The sequence below is a fragment of the Gopherus evgoodei genome, chromosome 6 (assembly GCF_007399415.2).
Source record: "Gopherus evgoodei ecotype Sinaloan lineage chromosome 6, rGopEvg1_v1.p, whole genome shotgun sequence".
In the NCBI taxonomy this organism is placed as follows: domain Eukaryota; kingdom Metazoa; phylum Chordata; order Testudines; family Testudinidae; genus Gopherus; species Gopherus evgoodei.
The window spans coordinates 132,297,113-132,320,004 of record NC_044327.1 but is presented as its reverse complement, the minus strand read 5'-3'; the positions used below and the strand labels follow the sequence as shown (position 1 = coordinate 132,320,004).

At 45.5% G+C, this 22,892-nt stretch overlaps 1 protein-coding gene across 2 annotated transcripts in view; it reads right to left on the bottom strand.

The window, feature by feature from the left end:
• The window catches only part of DNAI1 (dynein axonemal intermediate chain 1), a 321,188-nt gene that overhangs the window by 284,271 nt on the left and 14,025 nt on the right, over positions 1 to 22,892 (bottom strand). For both annotated transcript variants that reach the window (XM_030567426.1, XM_030567427.1), the window contains exons 2-4: positions 6,617 to 6,691; positions 2,901 to 2,999; positions 972 to 1,052 (exon numbers count right to left, since the gene is read on the bottom strand). In XM_030567426.1, the coding sequence (XP_030423286.1) occupies positions 972 to 1,052; positions 2,901 to 2,999; positions 6,617 to 6,691 (255 nt within the window). The remainder of the gene's footprint in view (positions 1 to 971; positions 1,053 to 2,900; positions 3,000 to 6,616; positions 6,692 to 22,892) is intronic.

The following is a 22,892-nucleotide window of genomic DNA, read 5'->3' as shown; positions in this document are numbered from 1 at the left end:
CCCTGGGTCTGTTACACCACAGCCACAACACTGGAGCCAGTGAAATCATGCCAGTGTAATGGAGAGGAAGATGTGGCCCCATAGCCACTCCCTGGGGGCCAGATTCTCCGCTCACTAGTTAAATTTCTTTTCTTCTATAGAGTAAATATGTGGCCAAACCATCCCTGGCCCTTGCGCAGGCGCACAGGAATGAAGCCAGAGAACAAAGTGCCTTCCCAAGCCTTTGAGCTCCCTACTCAAGGGCTAGGGACAATTGAAGTACTGCAGCTGGGACACTGCGGGGACCGCTCCCTCCACGTGCCCCAGGGGGTGCAAACCACCCCAAGGAGGGAGGAGAGGAGGCATGGCCATGACTCTGCCCTCCCCTTGCAGAACCCACAGAGCTAGCTGAACATGCTGAGGGAATAGGAAGCTCCACACAGATGCAGAATGTGCATGCACCTCCTGCACTGGAAAGCTGAGGGAGGAGGGATTGGACTTCGTAAGGTACAATCCTTCCTGGAGCTTCCCCATGGGTCTCTGCAACTCAGGCTGCTGACTAATTTCCTCACTTTGGCCCTGAATTGGCATTGATTGCACAAAACATGTTTTTGAATGCTCATATATTTTCATGAGACTGGAACATGCTCTGAAGATATTGAGTTATAAATGCACTACTGACTGTAAAGAATCCTCTCTCTGCTCTCACCACCGCTGAATGAAATAATTTATCAGCTGAGGTTAGCTGCACTAATTATCGTCACTTTCAGAACTTGCTGAGTAACTGCCATCTTGTGTTTCTGCATAGTCAATTATGTTAATGTTTATAGACTTTTATCCTCTGCAAAAGCCCTTGAGGAACTGCTAGTAGCATATGGAAAATAAAGTAAATCCACACTAAAATACAAGTTATCTTGTTATAAATTAAGCTAAGCACAAATCAATAAATGGCACCCACAAGAACCTAGATTTATAGACCATTCGGCACTTACCTTAAAGCTGTATCGGACAATATTCTGGGGAGCATGTGGATTATTGGCTGTCAGGATGCGTGTAACTTCCTCTTTTAATTCCTTTGGAATGGAAAAACAGAGCCGTAAATTCAAGCCCGTTCTTAAAGCTGGAACAGTAACATATAGTATAAAAAGATCTCCAGGTTCCTCAGGCTCATTTCCATTGTGTCCAAACTGCAATGGACACCTCAGCAAAAGAACAATGGCTGTGGCAAAGTTAGTTCAGAATGTGCCAAGTTAGGGCCCCATCTGGCAACCACAACTGGGCATAATGCTTACTACCATGGGTAGCTCCATTCACTTCAAGGGGATTACTTAGAGCAAGTCTACAGTTCAAGCTGGAGGGGTCAATTCCAGCTTGAGGGGACACCTGCGCTAGCTCTGATCATTCTTGCATGCTAATCATAGAGCATAGCTACAGCAGCTATGGTGGTGGGACAGGCTAGCCGCCCAACTACATGCCTAGTGTCTTGGATGTCTACATACTCATGGCAGCTAGCCACTCCTGCTGTCCGTGCACCACCACTTTTACCATGCTAACATGAGCAGAGCTAATGGGGATATGTCTCCTCAAGCTGGAAATTACCCTTCCATCTCAAAGTGTTGGCATACCCCTAGATTCTTCAGTATTATGAGATATTATTTAGACTGTAGTACCACCCACAAAGTGGTAGGCACTTTTCATACACAAATCCTGCCTTGAAGTGCGTGCAATCCAAAACAAGTTGTAAACACTAAGCACAGTAGCCAGTGTTTGCAGCATTGGCCCCTTGGTAATAACAGCACTATTTATATAGAGAGTAGGAGGACTTGGGGTAGGGGGACAGGGAAACGACACATCTTTCTTCTGTTGACCCTATGGAGATCACAGTGCAAAGTATGAAGAACCTAAGGCTGTGTCACTTTTATATGGCCCATCCTTTGCAGCAGTGATCCCCCTTTGAGCGGAGAATCTGAAGGCAACTGTGGCCAGGGATGTTCCTGGCTCTGTGGCTCCATTGGAGCCAGAGGTGAAAGTAAGCCAGTACGGTAAGGTACAGCGTACCGGCAAAAGCCAGTTTGCCGTGCTGGACTGGACCGGCTTCTGCAGCAGTGATTTAAAGGGCCCAGGGCTCCAGCCACAGCGGGAGCCCTGGGCCCTTTAAAGCGCCGCCGGAGCTCTGGAAGCTGGGCTTGGGTGGGGATTTAAATCGCCCGATGCTCCTGCCATTGCGGGGAGCCCTGGGGACTTTAAATCCCCACCGGAGCTCTGGCAGCCGAGCTCAGGTGGGAATTTAAAGGGCCTGGAGCTAAGCGGCAGCCAGAGCCCCGGGCCCTTTAATTTGCCCCTGAGCCCCGGGGCTCCCAGCCGCCTCTGCAGCTGGTAGCTCCGGGATGATTTAAAGGCCCTGGGGCCCCCAGCCACAGCCGGAGCCCAAGGGCCCTTAAATCTTGCAAGGGCCCGCTTCTTCCGGTTGAGGCCACACCTCTTCCAGTTGAAGCCATGCCCCATCTCAGGACTCTGGTGTACCGGTAAATACTTTAAGTTACTTTCACTCCTGACTGAGGCATGCTGCCCAGGAGCAAGGCCAGAGCTGTAGGACCCTCAACACAAAAGGCCCCAGAATCCTGCTGGTCCCTGGGATGCTCAGGGCTTGTTGGTTGACCTTATGGTCTGTTCCACCAGAGGAAACCCTGTTCTACCACCCAGTGGAAGAACAGGAGAAATCTTCTCCTCAAGGACATTTTCTCTCTTCTAGCCTATTGGCTTCAGAACGTTCCTTCAGGTTATGCTCTCCAGCTCGTACTGCTGAAGGCAATTTTGTTTTAAATGGCAGAAACAGTGCACTAAAAACTCGGTGAAGTGTTTGCAAGGATTCTGCTTTTGTGTAAACAACTCATGAAAACTCCAAATACTCTTTTACTCACAGCTTCGGTCAACTCAAGTTGGTCTGGGGGTTTGAGTAGAGTTTTTGACAGAGTCCATTCATCTGCCCCCTCTCCTACTTCAGTGGATGCATCTTCATCCTAGCACAGGAGCAACAAACCCATTAATGCACTGAGATTGGGACAGTTCCAGAGGCGTGAGAGGATAGAAGTAGGAAAGCAGCTGATCCCAGTCTGACCTCTCTAAATGAAGCTTTGGCCAGTCTTAGCTAACACAGACCTTGTGGGCCTCGAAAGGTGCTGAGTTTCCATAGCTGCCACTGAATGAACCTACAATGTGCTCAGCACTTCTCAGAATCATAAGAACATAAGAGTGGCCAGACTGGGTCTGACCAAACATCCATTTAGCCCAGTATCCTGTCTTCCAACAGTGGCCAATGCCAGGTTGTTGCCCTGGATTTGAGGGGTGTATATATCCCAGAATGTGATCAAGCTAATTGCAATTATATATGTGCACTCAGCCACTACGAATTAATGAAATAGAACACCACATATTGGACGGTTAATTTGGAAACAGGCTTTCAGAAGCAAGGTCGTAACTACTGGCAGTTCTGCTAATCAGTATGGGAGGAGGGGAAGAAAAAGTAAACAATTGAGAGTGAGAAAAGATATATGGATGGACATCCTTGAGTCTAGATGACTCTGATAGTAAAAGTTAGGAAAAGCAATGCCTTAGTAGGGGTCACTATGACCTCTTTGTTTAGCGGAAGTTAGATAACAGAGTGTATTTGGGAGCAGTCCTTGGGAGCTATCCTGGGAGAGGCGTTTTCCTGACATATTTACTCCCCAGCAGGAAGGTGTTTGGCCAGCACTGACCTGTCATTGATTATTCAATACTGCCTCAGAATATAGGTAAATATCTTGGATGTTCTAAACCTATTGCTTATGTCTGTGTGTGCTTAAATCTAATAACTAATAAGTGTTAGACAAAAGCATGCTAACTTGCATTTCTCCTTGATCCAACAGAATCGCTGAGTTCCTGATGATTTATTCCTTTCACTGCCTGGAGTGAAATAGTTCAGTTGCCCCTGTTGGGGGTTCTGGTAACCCTGGGTAACAAGATGCCACAGAGGGAATGAACGGAACAGGAATCATCAAGTGATCCATCACCAGTCGCTCATTCCCAGCTTCTAGCAAACAGAGGCTAGAGACACCATCCCTGCCCATCCTGGCTAATAGCCATTGAAAGACCAAGCTGGGGGAAGAGGTAGATATGCTGGAGGGTAGGGATAGGGTCCAGAGTGACCTAGACAAATTGGAGGATTGGGCCAAAAGAAATCTGATGAGGTTCAACAAGGACAAGTGCAGAGTCCTGCACTTAGGATGGAAGAATCCCATGCACTGCTACAGGCTGGGGAATGACTGCTTAAGGTCCCAGTTCTGCAGAAAAGGACCTGGGAATTACAGTGGACGAGAAACTGGATATGAATCAGCAGTGTGCCCTTGTCGCCAAGAAGGCTCACGGCATATTGGGCGGCATTAGTAGAAGCACTGCCAGCAGATCGAGGGAAGTGATTATTCCTCTCTATTCGGCACTGGAGAGGCCACATCTGGAGTATTGCATCCAGTTTTGGAAAAAAACCCCCACTACAGAAAGGATGTGGACAAATGGGAGAAAGTCCAGCGAAGGGCAACAAAAATGATTAGGGGGCTGGGGCACGTGACTTATGAGGAGAGGCTGAGGGAACTGGGCTTGTTTAATCTGCAGAAGAGAAAAATGAGGGGGGATTTAATAGCTGCTTTCAATTACCTGAAAGGGGGTTCCAAAGAGGATGGAGCTTGGCTGTTCTCAGTGGTAGCAGATGACAGAACAAGGAGCAATGGTCTCAAGTTGCAGTGGGGGAGGTCTAGGTTGGATATTAGGAAACACTATTTCACTAGGAGGGTGGTGAAGCACTGGAATGGGTTACCTAGGGAGGTGGTGGATTCTCCATCCTTAGAGGTTTTTAAGGCCCAGCTTGACAAAGTCCTGGCTGGGATGATTTAGTTGGGGTTGGTCCTGCTTTGAGCAGGGGATTGGACTAGATGACCTCCTGAGGTCCCTTCCATCCCTCATCTTCTGTGATTCTATCCTCCATGAATTTATCTAGTTCTTTTTGAACCCTGGTCAGGCCTTTGGTTACTGTCAAAGTTGCTTATCATGTCTGAAGATCTTTTCTTTCCCTTTTCAAAACAAGAGCAACAGTTTTTTTCATTTAATCTTCACAATTTAAAAAATGACAACTCTAGTTCTCTTGCTCATATTACACTCAGTCTCTAAGAGAGCCATATGCAGAACATATTATAATGATGCTCTAAATTGAGACTGCTCAGCGGCTCAGTAAAGGACCAGTAGTTATTTCTAAAATGTTGTTACATAAGCTACACCTAGAAATTATTTCAGATATAAAGATTTAGGGATCATATTTTAGGCAGAGCAATGTTAACCGTTTTTTGGTAAAGGTCAGCAGGCGTTACACCACAGTACAGCAAACATCTGCATGGCCATGGCACAGAGAGATGCTTTCACTGGGGTACTTGATGGTGTTATTATGTTACATCACTAATAGAAAAGTGATTGCTGTAGGGATTAATTTAAATTCCTTTTCATTACCATTATACTTGCAGTGCACCAAGCCATTGATTAAAGGGTATAACAGCTTGGGGCAGTTTTTCCCCCTTAAACTGGAATGTCTAATGAGTTGAATTTAAAATAGATCAATCTTTCTTCTAAATACAGTTGTCTCAGTTCTATTAAACTACATATCTTAGTCCAGAGATATGCAACCTATGGCCTTAAAGCCATGTACAGAATCTAAACTTCTCATGCATGCCAGGTTTCTGGCACAGTGACTGCAATAACGATCATACAAATGCTGCCTGCCACACAAGGCAGCAAGGGGAGATAGCTCAGTGGTTTGAGCATTGGCCTGCTTAAACCCAGGGTTGTGAGCTCAATCCTTGAGAGGGCCGCTTAGGGATCTAGGGCAAAAATCAGTACTTGGTCCTGCTAGTGAAGGCAGGGGGCTGCCCTTGATGACCTCTCAGGGTCTCTTCCAGTTCAAGGAGATAGGTATCTCTCCTATTATTATAAGACCCTTGGATCCTGCCCCATCCTTCCAAACAGCCATGAAAATGCTTCAGTGAGACAGGAACACTCACACAAACACTGCAGTTCCGTTTGACACTGCGAGCCAAAATACAAAAACAGTGTAAGATCCTAATCATGCAGTGTTATGGTTTCTGGGGGTTGCTGCCTCAGTATAAGATTATTATTTGTACAGCACCATAAGAGTACAAAGCACTGTACAATATCTACATATGGCTAGCAATGATTGATGATAACTGTGGGTCCACTGAGGATGGCCAGGCAATGCTATGTTGGCTACATGCCATGTACCAAGGTAACTCACCGTTTGCTCATTCTAGTTTTCTTGCTTTAGTTTTAATTTCCATTTTATACTCTAATTTGCTGATGTAATTCCTTTCTTAATGAGAGTCTAGAACAACCCTGTATTGCTAAATAAATTTAAATGTCACCAGTTATACCAAGTTGGCCATTATTGAAATGGAATCTACTTTGCTTCTCATGGATGTAGAGAAATGCAGTCACTCAGAAAGTTTGGCATCAGAGGGGTAGCTCATGCTCCAAAACGTCTGTTAGTCTATAAGATGCCACAGGATTCTTAGCTGCTTTTTTAGAAAGTTGTGTCTCTTACCCGTTTTTTTGAGGTGCTTTTGGCAGTCCTTGATTGTACCGCCTTAACTGCTGGTCCTATTTGTCCACCTTGGCCCTAAAACAAATACACACAAAATGTAAAACCAATGTAGAAGTTTATAACCACTTTCCTGATATAACCAGAGCAGAATAAGAACAGAGACGAGCCCACCAAGGTTTGTTACAATAATGACTAATATTTCTATAGCATCTTCATCCAAGGGTCTCAGTACATTCTACAAACTGATTCCAAATTCTGTATATGAATCATTTCACCCCCCCATTGAAAAGTAGCCACTTCAGGACTATAACAAACCAGCAATTTAACAGCACTCAGGAACACTATGTGACAGTACAGGATAGAAACTGAACAATTCCATGTAAAATTGAAACCAAAGGAGAAATTTAAGCCTGGAGAATGTAATTATGAAATTTAGCCAGGTCACCAGTGCTGTTGTTCCTGCTCTTTCAAAAAATATGCCATAGGATCCACAATGGCCAAAAATGCCATTTTAAAAAGTATATTGAATGTATCTAGGGAACAGAACACATCCTGTTTGACAGGAAGATGGACATGATGACTTTAATATGACTTTCCCATCTCTTATATCTATAATTCCAATATTTGTTAGGCCTCTAGAATAGGAATTCTGCAGACAAATCATTTTAAATGATGACACATGTGGCACAGATTATACTAGACCAAGGTTTTCTCCTGAAACTTTCAGTGTTGTTTGCTCTTGCCACAAGATAAGACACGCTACCGACACTAGAAAGGTCTCAGGGAAGTTTATTCTGGAAAAGAGCAACTCAGAACTATAACATATGGGCAGATCTATGCATTCCTTTTGTTCAGGAAATGGGGAGTCGTGACACAGAGTCCCATTGGTGGCTCACTACTCTGTATCAGCAACTCTCAGCAGGCCGGAAAAACTTACTACACCTAACACATTACTGTCATAGTATTTATCTTTCAAGAATGTTATGAAGATATAAAATGAAAGCTGGTGACACACTGGTCATTACTATCATTGTGAAACATATGTATTAACACTATATGAGGAACTGTGGATACTCCCTGATATTCTGCTTTAAAATCTGTAACCAAGCAAAGGGAGAAACAGGTTTTCTTCCAGACAAGAGGGAGGACAGTTATCTTCCTGTCTCTAATGTAAATTGAGCATTGTGATTCTGAAGACATTGGGCAGTTCATTTTCATCCAAGATAGACAGGAGGAATAAATTAGCAAGAAAATGTGAAATCAGGATAAGATACTGGAGTCTGATCCCCGGGAGTTCATCCTGTCTCCCGTGACAAAGACGATAATCTTTCAGGAATACATGAAACAACAAAAAGACATGTTGGTTTTCCATCATTTAGGGGACAAAGAGGTCAGTGATCTTTCTATCTTTGAATGGTGGATCCCCTTCCCTGTGGGTGATGCTGAAAGGCTACTTTACGTAAGGAACTCATCTTAGTCAAGGATCATAGCCTGGTAAGTTTTAGTCACTTAAAAGCATGTTCTACTTTCATTTTATTTGGAACCATTTCTATCTCTATTATTCTTGCTTAGTATCGCTTAGATCTCAGCTTTTGGTTAATAAACTTCTCTTTCTTTTATCATAAGTATATCTCAGCACTATTATACTAAGCAAAGTGTGAATTCCTGATTAAATCAAACAAGCTGCTGTGCACATTGTCTCTTCAGAGACAGCAGACTTGGTAATTTCTGTGGTCAACCAGTGACAACGGCTGGATGCTGCAGGGAGACACTTCCAGAGAGTTTGGGAACTGAAGTACATCAAGGGTTAATCTGAGAGGCACAGTTAGAACTAGTAGACTTATGAGGAATCTGTGAGGCTGGCAAACAAACTGGAGTGACTGGGAGTTGCCATTCAGTTTAGCACCAGTGGATCCCTTTTATGCTGAGGCAGTGGGGTAATACGTTGATTTACAGTTCTGGACACCTTAATAAAGTGTCACAGGCATTTACAGTGATAACAACTTTAAATTTAATCATATTCCAAAAAAATAATTGTTTTAACTCCATTACGTGCAAAGAGGTTGAGCTACGATTGATGTGGCACCTTAACTTTCAGTTTCCTGGCTTTGGCATGATTAAGATCTCAATCATAATATGTCACTTAACAGCATATTTTACATTTAATTTTAAATTACTGGGATAATGTTCTTTTAAAAATCCCAAAGTACCATTGTCTGACTTTCCTTTTTAGCATGCCTGCCAAACGCTGATAGGATTCAAATAACTACAGATACAAAATAACTTTGCAAGTGTCCTCAGAAAATTCAGCTAACATTTTAATAAAACAAATGAATAATAATAATAAAATAATAATATCGTGCACTCACATGGCACATAGCACCTTCCACCAGCCAATCCCACAGTGATTCATGAAATATTAACTGAGTTTCACTATATCCCGTGAGATAGGAATTGTTATTATCCACTTCACATATGGACAGAACATAGAAAGGTTAAGAGGTTTCCCAAAGGTCACACACTGAAGTCAGCAGCAGAGCAGAGAAAAGAACCAAGGAATCCTGGCTCTCAGGCTTCTACTCAAACCATTAGACCAGTGGTTCCCAAACTTGTTCCGCCACTTGTGCAGGGGAAGCGCCTGGCAGGCCTGGCTGGTTTGTTTACCTGCCACATATGCAGGTTCGGCCAATCGCGGCTCCCAGTGGCCACGGTTCACTGCTCCAGGCCAATGGGAGCTGCTGGAAGCAGCGCGGGCTGAGGGACGTACTGGCTGCCACTTCCAGCAGCTCCAATTAACCTGGAGCAGTGAACTGCAGCCACTGGGAGCCACAATCGGCCGAACCTGTGGAAGCAGCAAGTAAACAAACCGGCCCGGCCTGCCAGGGACTTTCCCTGCACAAGCGGCGGAACAAGTTTGGGAACCACTGCATTAGACAATACTGCTCTTCTATACTGTTTCAATCCAGCAGCAAACTGATATAGCCATTCTATGTTAAAAGAAACACACTGAACGTTAATTTAATGTGACTTAAGCAACATTAAAAACAGATTTCCAGAGCACAATTTAATTTAGACCCAATTCAAAATCAAACTACTAACTTTAAATAGGAAACCAAGCCTACTTACCATTCCACCCTGTAAATGAGTCTGTCAATGCATTTATCTGGCAGTAAAGGCATTGACGAGGCACTTTGAAGGTAATTGTTTTTGGCAGTTGGGCGTATTTCAATTAACACAGCATAAAGCGCAATCAGTGAAAAAAATATGTAACTATATTAAAAATGAAAAGCCACACTGAAGAAAAGCAGGAATCTTGACTTCACCAGACGCAAAAAGAAACTAGAGCAAACACACTGTCCCCTTCCTGCACCCTCCCAGTCATGATTCCCCAGGTAATGAAGAGATTGCAGGACACTGGGTGATCCTACATGTCACTTGGGGGAATTAGGGATGATTTAGCAGCACAAACTTCCTTTGAAACCCATGGCCTTCTGCTAATTGAACCCTGCATATGTCAGCCTTTAACTTTTAAAAAAATAGTTACCCTCATTAGCCCCTTTGTGTTATTCTCCCATTCTCACCTCCGAGCTTTTTTCTATGAGGTTCCCTACACCTGGAATACTCTTCCTGACCTAGTCTGCTATGTTTATGGCTTCTCCTCCATTTGATCTCTCCTTAAACTCCAGGAAATTTATAAACTCTTAAAACAAGGAACCAGATTCTGGTAGCCTTACTCATGAGTAGTCCCACTGAAGCCAAGTTGACTATTCACAGAATAAGGTGCAGTACTATTATGAGTGAGGGTAGTGGAATTTGGCCCAAAGAAGCATGAGAAAAAATAAAATCTCAAAACAAAAATGGAATAACAGGAAGGGTGGAAAAATGTAACTCTATCAGCACTTTGCCTCTTCTTGAATTCCCTCTCCCTCGTTCTTTGTGTGTGTTGGCACCACAGCTCATCCCACCCTACCTATGCTCTTTCAGACAGTATCAAGATGGCTGTCCTCACCTCGGTTCAACAAAAGATCCCAGACTTTCTGGCCCATTTTAAAATGTTTCCAACCAAGCACCTCAAGGCTTTTTCCCACACTGTACCTCATGCATGGGAGGAGTTCCTTGTAATATCTTCTAAGCCATCACACTTCAAATCCTTCCTTAAAATTCTTCCCTGCTACGATGCCTACAAAAGCTCAACAGTGGGTCAGTGGCTGGTGTGCTGTCACCACTGCTCAGAATGTTGAGCAGTATTGTCCCATTGTTCCCCCACCACCGTCTGTTTGCTGTATCCACCTTTTGTCTATAATCTTATACTTAGATTGTAAGTCCCTTGGGGGAAGAGACCATCTCTTTATTATATGTTTGCACAGCAACTGGCTCAAATGGTGCCTCGCTGTGACAGATATTGCAAGAAGTTACCCTGTCTTTTACTCATATTGTATTAAGTGTATGAATGGTTTGTGTATCATTGTGGGCCAGGGACAGACAAAGGAACGACTTTTGGATAAATAGCCTAAGTTTAAACTGATTTGGGACCTTCATTCTGATTTCTGATCTAAAGACTGATATGAACTTGTAACCACAGGGAAAACCCAGTTGTGGGGTTTGAAGGACTGACACCTCCCAGAGTCCTATGTTGCAGCTGGGGGACTGATCTCTAAGCTTTTTAGCATGCGTGTAGGTTCTTTTATTGTTTTAGATGCTTTCTCTGTAATGCTTTTACCTTAAGAATAAATGGGCTTGTTTAGGAGGAGCTGGGTGGTAACTTGTAACTGCTGGCAGCACACTGGTCATAGCCCTTGGAGAGACAGCAAAGCACAGCAGACTGGCTTGCTGAGGAAATCACAGTGTAGATCAGGTAAGTGTGCAGCCTTAAAACTTCCGGTCGGAAGGGAGTAAAATGTCACTCTCTGCCCTGGAGAGGTGACAGCAGGGAGCAGAAAACTCTGAAGTATGTGTCCTCAAGCAACCACAAAGGGGGAATACAGGTGCAGCTACCCTGCTTCCTAGGCAGTCATGTCCCAGTTTGTATGTGTGCAATTGATTGTTCCTTCTTAAGTGCAGTATTTTGCATTTGTCCTCATTTAATTTCATACTATCTACTTCAGACCATTTCTCCAGTTTGTCCAGATCATTTTGCATTTTAATCCTGTCCTCCAAAGCCCTTGCAACTCCTCCCAGCTTGGTATCATCTGCAAACTTTGTAACTGTACTCTCTGTGCCATTATCTAAATCATTTATGAAGATATTGAACAGAACTGGACTCAGGACCAAACCCTGCAGGACCCCACTCAATATGCCCATCCAGCTTGACTGTAAACCACTGATAGCTACTCTCTGGGAATAGCTTTCCAACCAATTGTCCCCACCCCCTTTATAGTAGCTTCATCTAGGCTAGATTTCCCTAATTGATGAGATGGTCATGCAAGACAGTATCCAAAGCCTTACTAAAGTCAAGATTTGGTATGTGTCTATATCAAATATGTCTAAGCTCCTGTGGCCACGGTTTGCCATTCCTGGCTAATGGGCGCTGCAGGAAGCGACAGGCCACAGGGACGTGCTGGTTGCTGCTTCCTGCAGATCCCATTGGCTGGGAACGGCGAACTGCGGCCACTGGGAGCTGCAGGGGGGCAGTCATCAGCAAAATGTCTCGTGACTCGCAATCAGATCATCCTTATGGGCTGCATGCGGATTGCCCACCATTGGTCTAAACTGATTTATTTTATTTTTTTTAATTGCAGTTACCTCCCTCTTCTGTTCATTCCCTCTGAAGTATCCGGCACTAGCTACTGTTGGAAGACAGGATATTGAGCTTGATGGACCATTGGTCTGACCCAGTACTGTCTGTAGTAGAAAGAGAAAGCCGGAGACATGAGGCCTGGTATATGAGGCTTGGCATGAGGCCTAAGGCCTGAACTAAAGACAGGCCCTGCTGAGATAAAACAAAGTTAGCAAGAGTCAAGCTATGAACAAAAGTCAGGCCTTGTTACAAAGCAGATGATTGTTTGCCGGCTCACTCTCAAATACACGAACTTGTCAAGAACAGGGCTGGCATTGCAAAAACACAAGCACTCCTAGGCACTAAGTATTTATGTAAACACATTCGAGTAAGGTAATGCCAGAACACTCCAATACAAGTTTATGGTATAAACACCCTTCCCAAAGATGATACAGGGACACATTGATCACTCCTAAGGATAAGGTCGGGATGACAGGGTGATGGATAGAAATGTTTTGATTGAACCAACAGGTACAAGGTAAAGGATGGTAACTAACCACATCATAGGGGCGATACATAGCTTGTTTGTATCATTGTATAAAAGAGGAGTCACAAAGGGGGTGTCTTTGTCCAGCTGAGTGAGGAATGTAAAGTACCACCGTTCACAGAGCTGGTCCATTGTCACGGGTGTACATGTGCTAGTGTACCTGTAGACACTGATCCGGGGAACTAGTACCGTGCTTTGTCAGCAATAAATCTGGCGGAGTGCCTTCGCTACTGAATGGAGTCTGTGGTCTTCTTGGAGAATATGACTGGAGGCTGCTGTAGAGGCTATCTGGTCAGAGTCAGTGCAGCGTGCAGAGAGAACACAGAGAAAGCAGCCAACAGCTGTCAATATTGTCTTTTTTATGTTCCTATATTTTGCTTGTAAACTGTTTATTCCCACCTGCATATCACCTCTTATTGGTTATTGCTGGTGGTGGCGGCAGTGGGTAGATCATTTGCTGTGTCCTAAAAAGCAGAGATCTGCTCACAGGGGCAGCATTTGCTCAAAACCCATCACTGACTTGTGGCTCACAGGGAAGGAGGCAGCTGCACAGACCTTTCAAAAAGAAAAGCATCCACCCTTGACTTTCAAGGACAAAATCTTGCCCTGACTGTTCAAGTGAGAGGGCACAGTGATGTCATTGAAGGCCCCATCCCATCAGCCAGGGCAAGACTTCCCATAATAGCCTATGCTGGTGGGTGCACCTGATAGTTACTCTGAGGAGAACGCTTCTTGACACAGGGTAGCTCTTGCTGCTGACCCCAGCATAAAAACTAGTCCTAATCTGTAGATCACAACCCCTCGGGAGCATTGCTAACCCTTGAGCAGGGTTAAGTTCCTCCCTGTGCTGTGCCCAAGGCCTAAAAGTGGGCTGGGTTGCATGAGGTTGCAGATCCAGCCTAAAATACCAGAGAACTTGGAGTGAGGCTTAGGCAGATTGGTCATGTTGCCAGCTACTTTAAACAAGCTTGCAGGTGCTGGAAATTGCTCATGAACTAATGAAATAGCAATCAGAGGGTAATGTCAGACCCTGCCTTTCTCTGAGATTATAAAATATGCCTGTGCCCTCTCTTTAACCACCCCCCCCCCACACACACACACATACACACACTCATTCTCAAGCACTAGGTGATCAGACTTCACAATTTAGCAATCCAAATGTGCCTCCTGCTAAATTTACTTTTATCTTCCAGAGCACAGACACTATCATTCCTGCTTTCCCCGAAGCAGAGCACACAGGTTAGCATGTAATCTGACATAACAGATGAACAAAGTCATTGGTAGCTTTTGGCAAGGAGGCAGTTAAAGGGAGCTGAGGTTGACATTTCAGCAAAGCCATCTAGTAATTTCCTACTAGCATCTTATTCTTGTTTTGAATGTCAGTAGCCTCCATAGTGAAGGACTGTGTGATACAATAAGCACTGAAATAAAGCAAAGAGAGGCAAGGCCACTTCTGGTTTTCTCTGCAGCAGACATCAATTTACACACAATATGGATGTCAATTTAACAGCTATTTGCAAACTAGTTTTTTTAACTTGCTCTTTGAGAAACATTAACCTGAGTGTTCATTTTACATAACAAGAATGGCTTAGTGCATCTTTTGGGCCAACAGGCACTTCTGCAGGGAACAAAAGAAAACACGTTTGAGTGTTGCTTGTGTTTTCTGGAAAAATCCTCTTAAGTTTCTCATTGACAATTTACTTGGACAGAAAAAAACCCACTTACACATCAGTGGGCACAAGCCTGTGCCTCTAGGGTAATGAGAAACGTCTTGCTGTCCAAACTCATAAGCCTTGCCTACATTGGGACTATTACCCATTGCTGACATCAGGTGTTGACAAAAAGTGCAGCTGAACTGGTTCTGGATACAGTTTAGCTGTAAGTGCGGACAAAGAAAAACTGTCTCCAGCACTAGTTAAGAAACTGGTTAAATCCTGCTTTTAATCAAGGCCAGATCATCAACATGTATATCTGATCAGAAATGGGTGCATTTCACAGCAAAAGACAAGGCTATAGGATCAGGGCCGGCTCCAGCTTTTCTGCTGCCTCAAGCAGCGAAGCAGGAAAAAAAAAAAAAGATAAAGTCGATCAGCGGCACATCGGCGGCAGCTCAATCGTGCCGCTTCATTCTTCGGTGGCAATTCAGCGGCAGGTCCTTCGCTCCCTCTCTTCCTCTTCAGCGGCACTTCGCCGGCAGCTCAAAGAGGAAGAGAGGGACTGAGGGACCCACCACTGAATTGCCGCCGAAGACCTGGATGTGCTGCCCCTTTCCATTGGCTGCCCCAAACACCTGCTTCCTTTGCTGGTGCCTGGAGCCGGCCCTGTATAGGATGCTAGAACTACAAAGCTGAGAGGTTTCTGGATCTGGCAAAGGTCACACCAGAGTGCCTGTTAATATCCTGTCAATGAGACAAATTAGATGTCTTCAAATTGACGGAGCCTGATGAAATACATCCTAGAATACTCAAGTTGCTGACTGAGGAGATATCTAAGCCATTTGAAAAGTCTTTGAAAAGTCATGGAAGATGGGAGAGATTCCAGAGGACTGAAAAAGGACAAATATAGTGCCAATCTATAAAAAGGAGAATAGAGATAACCAAGGAATTATAGACCAGGCATCTTACCTTCAGCACACAGAAAGATAACACTGGTCTACAATTTTTGAGAAGTCATCTGCTTAAGAGATAAAATGTGATATTTATTATGTATTTTGATGTGCTGAATTCAAATATGACAATTAAAACAACTGATTGGCTACTGTTTCTAAGATATTTAAGTTTTTACATTTTATGTCTATGTATATTGTGTAGATAGTAGAGTTTTAATCATAAATTGTAAACCTAGGTCTTTTCATGTTTATGGTTGCTTTACATGATAATATTTCACCTGTCCTGTTTATGTAACACTTTAAAAATCAGCAAAAGGGTTATATAAATAAAATTTATTTTGAAACAAAAGGCAAAAAACTATTATGTACATAGTTTAGTCCTATTCAGTGTCTACTCGGCACTTCTTGGCTTGTCTCTTGTATTCATTAAATGGAGCATCTCATGTTACTGTCCAGCAATAGTCTGCAAGCATTGATGGGCTCCATTTGCCCTGATAGCCTGCCAGGAGATTCCACTGCTGTAGTCTGGAGCCCAACAGCTCTGCCTTACTCTTGGGTAGTTCCAAATCCCTGACAAGGTCATTCAGTTCACCTTGTGTTATGAGGTGTGGTTCAGAGGAGGAGGATGGGAGAAAATGTGAGTCCTGTGACATTGATGGTTCAGGACCAGAAGTTTCATCCTCTTCCTCTTCCTCGTCTGACTCAAGTGAGAATGATTCTGGTGCATCAGGAACCGGCAGTCCTTCTCCGTGGGGTACTGGGCGTATAGCTGATGGAATGTTTGGATAATGCACAGTCCACTTTTGCTTCTTTGACACACTTTTCCCAACTGGAAGCACCATGCAGAAGTAACAATTGCTGGTCTGATCTGTTGGCTCTCTCCAAATCATTGGCACTGCAAAAGGCATAGATTTCATTTTCCTGTTCAACCACTGGCGAAGATTTGTTGCACAAGTCTTGCAGCATATGTGTGGGGCCCACCTCTTGTCTTGATCTCCAATTTTGCAGCCAAAATAAAGGTGATAGGCTTCCTTAACCATAGTGGCTATACTGCGCTTTTGTGATGCAAAAGTCACTTCACCACAAACATAGCAGAAGTTATCTGCACTGTTCACACAAGTATGAGGCATCTCTGCTCACTTTGGCTAAACAGAAATGTGTCCCTTTGCAAAATCAAACACTGACAAATAAGAGAGCACGACACTGTATGATTTCTAGAGCTGATATCGGCAATTTGTTCAGCAGAGTGATGTAAGCTTCGTTATGATTGCATCATCCATGACTTCTAGGAATAACATGATACAATTCATATCATGTATGATGGAATACCAGCTTCAGATTGCATCATTCATTGTTTTGCCTAAAAAGCAAGTACTGTTCAAACCCAGTCATAGATTTATTCACAGATCCAGTTAAAGATGTATTTTAGTCATTTCTGGTTTAAATTGAGATCCCTTCCCTTTATAACTCACTTCTCCTCCGCCATTCCCAAGTCAAGGGTCGTATATACTGACCCAATAGCATATCTTGAAAACTAGAGCCAATCAACAATTTTAAGCATTATTTTCATTCTCAATGACTCAGATTTAGTAAAGTTGGACTACATTTATTTCAGAACCATTTTGGCTGTAGAGCAGTGTAATGGAGCAAATAATTAAACAATCAATTTGCAAACACCCTGAAGAAAATGAGGTGATACGTAACAGTCAACACGGATTTGTCAAGAACAAATCATCTCAAACAAACCTCATAGCTTTCTTTAACAAGATAACAAGTGTTGTGGATAGGAGAGAAGCAGTAGATGTGAGATATCTTGACTTTCATAAGGCTTTTGATGCTATCTCACATAACCTTCTCATAAACAAACTACGGAAATACAACCAAGATGGAACTAAAGCTCATCAACCACCAACTAAGTATAAAGGCCTCCTCACATCACCCACAGGTTAGCAAAGCACAACTCTACACCCCACGCCTCAGTCATGGTCCTGGGGCTCCCGCATCCACAATAAAAAACTAAAAACAATTAAAAAATAAAATCTGTCCATCAGTCGTATGAGGGAATGTGCAAACTAAGGAACAAATGGGGCATGAATGTGTAAATGAAAAAGTAAGGTGGCCTGTGACAGGGTGAACTCACTCCGCACTGGATGGGGGAAGGGTTAACTCCTCACTGTGGGTAGAGGAAGCCACGCCCTCACGTCCCTACCGGGCATGCTCCAGGTGTACCAGCAGTATAAGAAGGAGTAGCCTGGCTTAGTCTGGGCTAACCACCGGAAAGGAAGGACGCTCCTTGCTGGCTCCTGCCCAGAACCACTAGAGCCCCGGACTGCAGAAGCCAGAGGTGCCGAGACTCGCCCAGCTACTTGTGGACACCCCAGGAAGGTCCAAGCTACAGGGAGTTGCACCAGCTGAAGAACTCAGACATCCCAAAGAAGCACAGATCGAAGACTGGAGTGACAAGGTAGGAAGTACCACAGGGCGAGACGAGCCATTGTCCTGAGGTTGATCAGCGTGTTGTGGATGGATCCCCGCAGACCCAGTGGCAGACTTCCTCGCCACGGCAAGGCCCTTGAGCTGGGACCCAGTGGAGCAGGGAGGGTCCAGGTCCCCTTACCTGGCCCCCCACTCCTGGGTGATGGCCCAAATCTCCCCCCCCAAGTGGCCACCTGACCATACAGCCCCGCTCAGAGGGCAACTTTATTGACTCCGTCCACTAGGCCCCGTCCAGAGGGCTACCCTTTTGATTCTGGCCACTAGTCCATACAACTGTGCCCAGACGGTGACCCTATTGACTCCAGCCTCTAGGCCATGCAGTCCCATCCAAAGGGCTACTCTGTTGATTCTGGTTGTTGGGGCCCACAGCCACGTGCAGAAGGTGACTCTGCAGCTCCAGCCACTAAGCCATACAGCCACTCTCGCAGGGGTATCCCCCTTGATGCTGGCAACTAGGTCATACAGTCATACCCGGAGTGGTATCTCCATTGACGCAAGCCACTAGACCCGGCTGCTGACGAACCCAGTGGATCATTAATGACTTTGGCCGACAGGCCTTACTGCCCTGTAGACCCAGGGTATCTATATTGACTTTGGCCATTAGGTCTTACTGCCTTGCAAACCCCAGGGTTCCCCTATAGATTCTGGCCGCTAGGACTTACTGGCTGGGAGAGAAGGAACGTAGGTCACATGACCCTATTGCCCTGTGGAGCAAGGCGATTCCATAGATTCTGTCCAGTGGGCCTTAACGCCCTGCAGATCAGGGCATCTCTATGGACTCCTGCCTTTAGGTCTCGCGGCCTGGAGAGAGAGGGCAGCTTGAAGGATGGGGTGAACTCACCCCTCACTGGATGGGATTTCCTCCACCCCGTCACACATGGTGGAGAATGTGGGAAGCAAGCAGGGCTTGCCGAAAGGCCCATACTTAAATCCTCAGTACGGGGGAATGGGTTTTCCCTCGACAGGTAGTGGTACTTGGCTGTCCAATAAATTATCAGACTGCAAGATGGAATCAGACAAGGTTTTGAAGTGGCTCCTGGAAAGCCAGCAACAGCAAATTGCCAATAAACAACAGAAGATGATCCGTGAACTCATCACCCAGCAGCAAGCCGAGCAGGAGAGGCTCGGGGAACAGATGGCTTTATTACAACCAGGAGGCAGTCCGGCCACCAATCCAGTGGGGTCTGACGCTGGTGCCCTACCATCCAGCCTCCCACTACGACTTACCAAGTCATGAGGTTCTCTATGCTGGTCTGAGACCCTGAACCACCTCCCAGGCCCGACTCTGAGGATGACAACCACATAAGTCTCATCCCAACATGACGAAGATCCTCAGGCAGGAACCAGGTTAATGAAGGAAGGTTTGCCAGCTGGTGAGCTGTGCGAACACTGTTACGAGTGCGGTCAAGAGGGGCAATGGCGACGAGATTGCCCCTATATGGACTGTAACTATGGACAGGTGTAGGTAGCTAGCCCATAAGCCCGGAAGAAAGCACCTGGGAAACGTGGGGTCCCTGTGCATGTAAATGGCACATCCACGGTGGCCCTGATTGACTCTGGAGGTAGTCAGACTCTCATCTGGAGCGAACTGATCCCAGATCTCGAACCAGCAGGATCTCGAATTCACTTACAGTGTGTCCATGGGGATGTACACTCCTACCTGACTTCCTCGGCAGCATTAGAGATCTCTCACCAACACGCAGCCCTGCAGGTGGACGTGGCCCCTAAATTAGCCTATCCAGTTATCCTAGGACGCTATTGGCCCTGGTTCCAAGATCTTTTACAGGAATGCACCTAGCACCTGTCAACAGGAGAAAGCGATGAGACAGCGCCAAGGGGACTCCTCAGTCACAATGAGGACAAGGATCCGGGGGAAGGGCCTTCTCATAAGAGGGAACCCGGACTGTATCTCCCACTCAGACAGGCCCTTCAAAAGACAACACCCAAGTCAAACTTGAGTCTGATAGATATTTCCTTTGAGAACAACGGAAGGACCCAACACTTAGTCGAGCCTGGGAACAGGCCATAGTTAAGGACTAGAAGCAGGAGGATGCCCCCCAGACCTCCCAGCGACCACACTTTGAGATACAGTAGGACCACCTTTATTGAGTGGTTAAAGAACCCCAGATCCATGAGGTGATCCGACAACTGTTGGACCCCCGGAGGTTGCACAGGGACCTCTTACGCTGAGCCCATTCAGTACCCTGGGCCAGATACCTGGGAAGGGAAAAAACCCTCCAGAGGATAGCAAGACAGTTCTTCTGGCCAGACATTCACCAGGAAGTGAGGGATTCTTGTGACTCATGCCCAAAGTGCCAGCGGACTGGGCCAAAGGGGGTGCCGAAAGCCCAAGTCTGCCCACTCCCCGTGGTTGGGATGCCCTTCGAGGGTGTAGGGCTCGATTTGGTAGGTCCCCTAGAGAAGAGCATGTTGGGCAACTGCTATATCCTGGTTATCATGGATTATGCAACCCGATATTCCGAGGCTATCCCTTTATGGGCCGCCACAACTGCTAAAATAGCAGCAGAATTTGTGAAGGTTTTCACCCGGGTAGGAATCCCCCGCAAAATCCTAACTGATCATGGCACTGTGACCTCCCGCTTAATGGCCGAGCTGTGCCACCTCTTAGACATCCAAGCCCTCCAAACCTCTTTGTACCACCCCCAAACGGATGGTTTGGTGGAAAGGTTTAATAAGACACTAAAAAACATGCTGCGGAAATTCATGGAGGAAGATCCCTGCCACTGGGATGCCTGACTTCCTTCTCTCTTATTCGCCATACAGGAGGTACCCTAGACATCAATGGGGTTCTCTCCCTTCGAACTCCTCTATGGAAGGCAACCTCGGGGGATCCTTGACCTCCTCAGAGAGGGATGGGAAGAACAGGAGACTCGGGCGAAGGGAGCAGCCCATCATGTACTGCAGTTGCAGGAATGGTTCCAAACACTTGGGAACTTCACAAAAGAGAATCTGATGCAAGCACAGCAGGCTCAGGTGCAGCAATAGAACCAGGGGTCCCGCTTACGGAACTTTGAACCAAGAGACCCCGGGTTCTGCTCCTATTGCCCTTGGCTGAATCCAAGCTCTTGGCTAAATGGCAAGGTCGCTCATCAGGTCGGGCCGGTTGATTATGAGGTCTGACTACTGGGACGATGGCGGATGACTCGTATATATCATGTCAACCTGCTAAAGGCCTGGAAGGCTAGAGAAAGCCTACTTGTCAACCCTTATTCACCCAAGCCGAGCTGGAACCACTCATTAATGACTCTCTGGAGGCCGGACCACTGGCAATGGGAGCAGGCCTGACACCCAACACAAGCAATTGTAGGGCATACTGTGGGATTTCCCCGATGACTTATCAGCCTGTCCGTGGTGAACAGCAATTACAAGTCATTGTATTGTCACCATCCCCAGTCAGAAGGTACACAACCCCCATAGGCCCCTGCCTCAGAAGATGTGGGAGGCCACGCGGAAGGAATTAGAAACTATGTTGAACCTGAGGGTAATAGAGGAGGCGCATAGCAAATGGCAAAGCCCAATTGTCCTGGTACTGAAACCAGACAGCTCAGAGTTCTTCTGCATCTATTTCCAGAAAGTGAATGAAATCTCCCATTTTGATGCCTATCCCACGCCATCAATAGATGAATTCTTGGAATGTCTGGGGGTGGAAGGTGAGAGGGGGGCAAGTTCCTCTCAACCTTCAACCTGACTAAGGGATATTGGCAAATCCCACTGACACCGAATTCTCACCCTAAGACGGCTTTCCCAATGCCTTTTGGTTTGTATCAGTTTATCACAATGCCATTCAGGCTCCATGGAGCCACAGCAGGGCATCTCTATGGACTCCTGCCCTTAGGTCTCACTCCCTGGAGACCCAGGGCAGTTTGAACGATGGGGTAATCTCACCCCGCACTAGATGGGGTTTCCCTCACCCCTTCACATGGCCATATAACAGTGTTTAGCCCACTCGGCCATCTTCAGTCCATGCATTATGTTTTTCTGGGACGATGGGTACACATCCTCCCCATAAAAAGACAAAAAGCAGGGGAATGTAGTAGGAAGAGAGCCTGAGACATAAGCCCTTGTATCAGATGCCTGGTATGAGGCAGCTCTTGCTCACAGAATCTGCCAAGAACAGGGCTGATATTGCAAAAATACACATTCCTAAGAAGTGCTAGTCACATAATACTCATGCAAATACATCCCAGTATGAAGTGGTACCAGAACATCCCAGTATCAAGGATGGTACAAAAACATTCCCCAAGGATAACAGGAACATATTGACCCCTCCTAAAAAATAAGGTCAGGATGACATTATGTAATAAAGAGGTTTTGATTGAACCAATATGTACAAGGTAATGGGTGAGAACTAGCCATGTCAGGGGGCGGTTACTAACTATGTCAGAGGGGCAGTACATAACTTGTTTGTATCGGGGTATAAAGATGTATCTCAGAGGCAGTATCTTTGTCTAGCCTAGGGAGGAATGGAAAGTCCCGCCGTTCACTGAGCTTATCCATTGATATGGGCATACATGTATTAATGGTCCAGTAGAGTCTGTGGGATACTAATACTGTGCTTTGTTGACAATAAACCTGGCTGGGTGCCTTCGTCCCTTAACAGATCTTGTGGTGATTGGGCGGTTCACTCAAGGTCTGCTGTGCCAGCTGTCTGCGCAGGGCTGGGGCGGCACACAGAGAGAACACACACAAGCAGCCAAACATCTATCAACATCTAACCCCAGAGGCAATATATTTTTTGTCTTATTATCTATTCCTTTCTTAATGTTTCCCAACATTCTGTTTGCTTTTCAGACTGCAGCTGTACATTGAGTGGATATTTTCAGAGAATTATCCACAATGATTCCAAGATCTCTTTCTTGAGAGGTAACAGCTAATTTAGACACTATCG